Source organism: Nannospalax galili, unplaced genomic scaffold, assembly GCF_000622305.1.
Source record: "Nannospalax galili isolate Female #2095 unplaced genomic scaffold, S.galili_v1.0 scaffold356, whole genome shotgun sequence".
Classification (NCBI taxonomy): domain Eukaryota; kingdom Metazoa; phylum Chordata; class Mammalia; order Rodentia; family Spalacidae; genus Nannospalax; species Nannospalax galili.
The window spans coordinates 3,063,243-3,070,135 of NW_008338126.1; the positions used below are offsets into that span (position 1 = coordinate 3,063,243).

A 6,893-nucleotide genomic window follows, 5' to 3' on the forward strand; every position below is an offset into this window, starting at 1 on the left:
AAGAGGCTGTCAGATCCCCTGGAACTGGAGTTACGGACAGTTGTTAGCTGCCATGTGGGTGCTGGGATTTGAACCCAGGTCTTCTGCAAGAACAGCCAGTGTTCTTAACCGCTGAGCCATCTCTCCAGCCCCCTCCACCTTATTTTTTTAGATGAGTTCTTTCACTGGCTTTGAGCTCACCAACTAAACTAGGTTGGCTGGCCAGGATGCCCCAAGGATCTACCTATCTCCACCTGGGATTGAAAGTGCACACTACCACGCTCAGCTTTTCTACCCGGGTCTGGAAGTGGAACTCAGTTCCTTATGCTTGCATAGCAAGCCAAGTGTTTTATTGACTAAGGCAACAGCCCAGCCCCATATATATATATTTTAAATATAGTTTTATGTATCCCAGACTCACACTCATTATCCGAAGAAACTCAGAATTTAAGATCCTCCTGCCTCATTTTCTCTAGTGCTAGGATCATAGGACTGTGCCACCGTGCCGGGTTTATGGGGTGTTAAAGATAAAACCTAGGGCTTTGTGCATGCTAGGCAATCACTCTACCAACCCCCAATGATAATCTTTATATAGTGTATTATTTACATCTTCACCACATCAACAGGATGCTGTATTTTTATCCTTATTTTGCACACTTAACAGTTGCTATACCTGGAGCTAAAAAATCAGATTGTATGAAACCAAATACACTTGTCTTGGCGATATAACGTTCATCTTTTTTTTTTTTTTTTTTTTTTTTTTTTTTTTTTTGGTCTTTTTGAGACGGGGTCTCCCTATAGCCCCAACTGGCCTGGAACTCGCTTTGTAGACCAGGCTGCCTTGAACTCACAAGAGATCAGCTTGACTCTTGACTCCCAAGTGCTGGGAATAAAGGCGTGCGCCATCACGCCTGGCAAAACTCCCATATTTTAAAAGAAGTATTTCCCCAGCAGTGGGGAGGCAGAAGTAGGCGGATTTCTGTGAGATCGAGTCCAGACTGGTCTATATAGTGAGTTCCAGGCCAGCTGGTGCTACAGGGAGACCCTGTCTCAAAAAAGGAAAAAAAAATTTTTTTTCAGTAAAATTACTGAGTTTATGGAAAAGTCCACAATACCCTTTGATTTCACTTTTTTTTTTTTTTTTTTTTTTTTTTTTTTTTTTTACAGCTGTCTCTTTGTAGCCCCAGCTGACCTGGAACTCACAATGTAGACCAGGCTAGGCTGGCCTTGAACGCAGAGATCCGCCTGCCTCAGCCTCCCAAGTGCTGGGACTACAGGCTTGCGCCACCACACCCGGCTGATTTCACTTTTTAAAGAAGCTGACTAATATGAAAAACATTGAGGGAAAAGCATGTTTTCTGTCCTTTCAAACTGTGCAACATCTTTCCCTCTTTCCCAACTAGTACCTAGTACAGCTTTATTTAAAAAAGGAAGAGAAAAATCAAATAAAAAAGACTGCGATTCCCAGCGTGTCTCACTTCACAGCGCGAACCTGCGCTTTGGAACTTCAAGTTCCAGCATGCAACGCTCCTTCTCTCTGGGCCGCCGGGGGTCGTCGAGACTACAGTTCCCAGCATGCAGCGCCACCGCCCCTTGCTTTTGTCGCCCAGCTGGGCCCTGCTTCGGAAGGACGTTTTGGACTCCAGAGAAAGGTTCCTCGAGTCCCGGCCCCTCTGGGGGCACGTGAATATAGGACAGTTCTGTTTTGTCGCCCAGATGGGCCCTGCTTCGGAAGGACGTTTTGGACTCCAGAGAACGGTTCCTCGAGTCCCGGCCCCTCTGGGGGCACGTGAATATAGGACAGTTCTGGCCCGTTGAACCGGTCCAGACAAGGCTGCGGAGGGATTGGATGGCGCTTGGGCAGGGCTCTGCTCAGGCAGCGTTTAGAGCAGCCCCGGCTGGGTCCTCCCGGGGCCTTCCTGCCTTTGAACAGCGGTGGCGGGCGGGTACTCCGTTCCCGGCACGTTGGAGAGTAGGGACCGCCATCTCCATGGCCACAGTTGCGAGTGGGTCCTGCACCGGCGGGTCTCGGGACATCCTCTGGCGCGTGAGTTAGCGCACCTGTGTTCACTGCGGGACTTCGGCGGGGCGGGCAGGCTCTGCGGCGCGTTCGCGATGGTCTGGTTAGGGGCCTGTCTAGGGAGGCTTCGGACCAGCGCGTGGCGAGGGCAGTGCCCCCGGACTGGCCACAGGACTGTAGGGGCGTCCTCGCTGGAAGCCAGGTCTGAAATGGAAGTTGGTCAGCGTGGATGGGATGAGCGGAACGGAAATTAGGACAGAGTAGGAAAAAGTGTTTTCATCTGGTGCATAATAAATAGCCTGTTGATTTCTTTGGCATAAGAAACGGGAGGGCGTTCCCTGTGCTGAAAAGAGAGTGGTGTGGTCTTAGCAGACACTGGGGTTGGGGAAACACCTTAGCGCGGCAGATATACTTGGTTAGTTGACGCCCCACTGCGGGACTAAGCTAAGAGCTCATCCCCGGATCCGTTCTATGGGGCGCAGAGAGAAATAGAAGTCAGGATTCCTTTTCGAGTAGTGCTTCTACCCCGATGTACTGTGATTTGTACCAAGCTAAAATCTTTTGAGTCTGTTCGTTACCATCTATATCACCAGTCACTAAGTCCTGTAGTCTTTGGCTTGTGCTGTTGTGCTGGACTTAGCTCTGGATCTAGTACCCTTTGATCTATCTTCCTTCCAGCCCCTAACAGTAAATTCAAAGATGTTATTGTTTAGAACACAAACCTAACAGTTACTTTCCTGCTCAAAGCCCTTCAGTATCTATTTATTCAGTAGTAAATCTTTTGCCTCTGTGGTTGGCACTTGCAGTTCAGACCTGAGTGTGGTGTGCAGTACAGTAGCTGTTGACTAAAGAGCACATAGCATAGTTTTCAAAATGTGTACAACCTTGGATGTTTGTACAATTATCAGCAAAGCCTAGAGAGACTGGTTTTAGTTACTGTAAAATGTGAACTTAATGAGAGCCAGGGATATAGCTTAGTGGTAGAGTGCTTGCTTGGCGTGTATAAGACTGAGTTCAGTTCCTAGCACCACAAAAAACCAAAACAGAACACAACTAAGAGTCTGGACATGGTTCAAACTTGTAATCCCAGCACTTGGGAGGTTGAGGTAGGTGGATTTTCATGAGTTTGAAAGCCAGTTAGATAATTGAGTTTCAGGCCAAACCTGGGCTACAGTAGAAGACCTTGTCTCAGAAGACTAGGAAAAAAAATTAAATGAGGATTTTACCCCTACTTTAACTATGAAGTTTGATGTTGCAACTAATGCAACCATTCCCTGAGAATTGATATTCCCTGAGAATACAACGTTCTGTAGTGGTATGTGATGTATAAATATTAGCAACCATTGGGTTTATACATTACTGTATGTACTACAAACTGGATATAAATATTAACCATAAATGGTTAATGGTAGCAGCCTATTTGAAACGACAGGATTTGCATAACTGAAATCATTTAACTGACTTCATGATTGAGAAGTGTTGTTTAATTTTAGGTTTTGGGCTGGAGGATTGTTACAAGTATTGTTTGGTCAGTGTTGCTTTTACCCATCTGCACCACAGTGTTTATAATCTTCAGCAGCATTGATTTATTTCATCCTATACAGTGGTTGTCAGGTAAGTGGTAATGTGGGAAAAACGTATTTACAAGACAATTCTCATAAAAATGTATGCTGCAAACTTTATTTTTCATTCTCTTTTATTACAAATAGTTTTATTTTTAACTACTGTCTGTATATTGACACATCAAAACATTCACTTTGAGATGGGTTGAAGGTACTCCTTGCATAACATAAAATGTCATTTTGTTATGTAAGATCAATAAGCCTGGGGCTGGAGAGAGGACTCATTGGTTTAGAGCATTGGCTGCCCTTGTAGAAGACCTAGGTTCAGTTCCCAGCACCAATATGGCGGCTTAACATTTGTTGGTAATTCCAGTTCCAGGGAATATGACGCCCTGTTCTGGCCTCTGTGGGCATTGTTTGCACAGGTGCACTTGCATACATGCAGGCAAAACACTCATACACACACACACACACACACACACACACAAAATCAATAAGCCTGTTAGAGGTTATACATGATAGCAACAAAAACAATCCTTAGAAGGAAGACTACATAAATAGCTGGATGTGGTGGTGCACATCTGTAAGCTTGGTACTCACTTTGGAGGCAGAGGCAGGATCAGTGAAAATCCAGTCTGTGATACAGAATAAGACCCTATTTCAAAAAAAAAGACCACACAGATGAAGACTTAAATCTTCTTTTTTGTCCTTCCTTTTGACAGCTTTATTGATACTGTTTGTCTTTTAATAAGAGTACTGTCCCTGTCATTTGAAATTGTAGATAGAAACTATGGCTTACATTCTTTAAAATATGTATAAACTAGCTGGGCCTGGTGGTGCATGTCTGTATCCTAAGCTATGGGAGATTGAAGCAGGAGGCTCTAGAGTTCTAGACCAGCCTGGGCTGCAAATAGAGACTGTTTCAAAGGGGGGCGGGGCAAAAAAAAGATGTCTAAATTAAAAATACTTCATTCTTATATTGTAGTTAATAAAGATGAGAGGACAGAAGTAAAGAATGGCAGGGAACAAATTTGATGAGAAAGAAGATTCAGGCAGGCTAAAATGTTTTTTGGAGTCTTTGGATATAATATAAAAATACTAAGTTTGGGGATTAGAAAGATGATGCAGTGGGTAAAGTGCTTGCTGCTCAAGCTTGAGGAACGGGATTTAGATCCCCAGCACACAGGTAAAAGGATGGTGTGGTGGCATACATCTAAACCTCAGCACTGGGGAGGGGACCCGTAGGGGTCATTGGCCAGCCAGCCTAGCCAGTTGGTGAGCTCTAGGTTCAGTCAGAGATCCTTTCTTAAAAAATAAGGTGGAGTACAGTAGAAGAAGATAGCAGTGTCAATCTCTGGCCTTTACATGCCACACATGGACAAGTGCACCTACGTACACAAAATTAATTTTTTTGGTCTTTTGAGACAGGGTCTCCCTGTAGCCCCAGCTGGTCTGGAACTCACTATGTAGACCAGGCTGGCCTTGATCTCTCAGAGATCTGCCTGCCTCCGTCTCCTGAGTGCTGGGACTAAAAAGGTGTGGGCCACCACACCCAGCTCACAAAATAAATTTTAAGGATATGTAAGTTTATTTAAGATGTAGCTATTTTATGTCAACGATAGGTGCTATTACTGTATGCCAGGCATTGAGTACCTAATGTGTAATTCCTTTTTCCTGTAATGCTATTTAACAAAGACCTATTATTTCTACTTCATAAATGAAGAAACTGAGGTTCATATTAATAATCTGTTCAGAGACCGAGCTAGTAAGTAACTGAAATAAAACTTCCATCATTGAAGTCTTTGACTTCAAATTCTGTTTTTTCCACACTGCCACAGGATAATTGAAAAACAGTAACAACAAAAAAAACAGAATAGGTTTTGAAATCTTGAAAGTCTTCCCTAAGGCTAAAAGACACAAATACTTTAAAAAATATTTTCTTTATTATTTTTATTTTATGTATATGAGTGTATTTCCTGCATGTATGTAAGTGCACCCATGTCGTGCAGTGACTGTGGAGGTCAGAAGAGGGTGTTGGATTCTTCTGGAATTGGAGTTATGAACAATTATTAGTTGCCATGTGGGTGCTGGGATCTGAACCCGGGTCCTCTGCAAGAGCAGCTTTTAACTGCTTTTAAAAGCTTTTAGCTTTTAACTGCTGAGCCATCTCTCCAGCCTGACACAAATACTTTTGAAAAAAATTTTTTTTAACCTTCTCAGCAGTGATACTTTCTCTCTCTCTCTCTCTCTCTCTCTCTCTCTCTCTCTCTCCCCCTCCCTCCCTCCCTCCCTCCCCCCCAATGAAAAAATGCCTGTTATCAAGGAATTAGAGTCTTTATCATTTGGCTTTTGGCGATATTGCTGCTAAAGAAATAGAGTCATGCTAAGGTTTCTGTTGATGCATGTTAATCCTTTCTTTGGTTTATATTTATATTAAAAATAATAAAATATTAAAAAAATAATCAATTTCGTTATTAAGCCTTAGCCTTTTCAGCAAACGTCCCATTGTCTTTATTTCCTTTGTTCATCTAAAAAAATATTTATTATTTTTATTTTATGTGTATGCATGTATGCCTACATGTAGGTAAGTTCACCCACGTTGTGCAATGCCTGAGGTGGTCAGAAGAGGCTGTTGGATCTTCTGAAACTGGAGTTACAGACAGTTGTTAGCTGCCATGTGGATACTGGGATTCAAACCTGGGTCTTCTGCAAGAACAGTCAGTGTTCTTAACTGCTGTGCCATCTCTCCAGCCTCCTTTGTTCATATTTTTAGACATAATATATACATAGTTTAAACTCTGAATTGGATGTTGATTGTTGAATTACTCTGAAATATGAATGTATTAGCTTTTCATAGGGACATCATGATTTCTGTTTTTAGAGCAGCTCATTTAGATGATTTATATATAGATTATACTATTTCCAAAGTTGTAACTTTGACTTTAGCTATAGGAGCAAATTACATTTTTTAAGTAGAGAGTTAAAAATATTGTTTATCTAGAGGTCTTTGTTTTAGGAAGGTTAGCTGATTTTATAGACATACACAGGTGCCAAGGATCCGAGTGCAACCGATTATGACTAGTAATAATCAGATACATACAGATTCGAGATGCATGTGCCAACATTTCAGTGTTATTAGCAAAAACAATGAGTCTTTCTGTAAGAAATAGTATATTTTAAAATGAAATCGAGGTCTTTTTTAAAGGTTAAAAATGCATTCAATTTTATGTTTTACAGGGCTTATACTGAGTTCAGTATTGTATAACCACTTGTGAAAGAGATGTACTCTTGCTCTGGAGTGTGTTACTGAATATGTTAAAACTGCAATGAAA

General features: G+C 42.2%; 1 protein-coding gene across 2 annotated transcripts in view; it reads left to right on the top strand.

Moving 5' to 3' along the window:
- Window positions 1-1,683: 1,683 nt before the first annotated feature.
- Ndc1 (NDC1 transmembrane nucleoporin) overlaps window positions 1,684-6,893 on the top strand; it is a 63,496-nt gene continuing 58,286 nt past the window's right edge. Inside the window, exons 1-2 of one of the 2 annotated variants that reach the window (XM_008833019.2) lie at window positions 1,684-2,026; window positions 3,493-3,613. In XM_008833019.2, the coding sequence (XP_008831241.1) occupies window positions 1,829-2,026; window positions 3,493-3,613 (319 nt within the window). In that variant the 5' untranslated portion in view covers window positions 1,684-1,828. The remainder of the gene's footprint in view (window positions 2,027-3,492; window positions 3,614-6,893) is intronic. The other variant, XM_029563482.1, reaches the window with a different exon arrangement.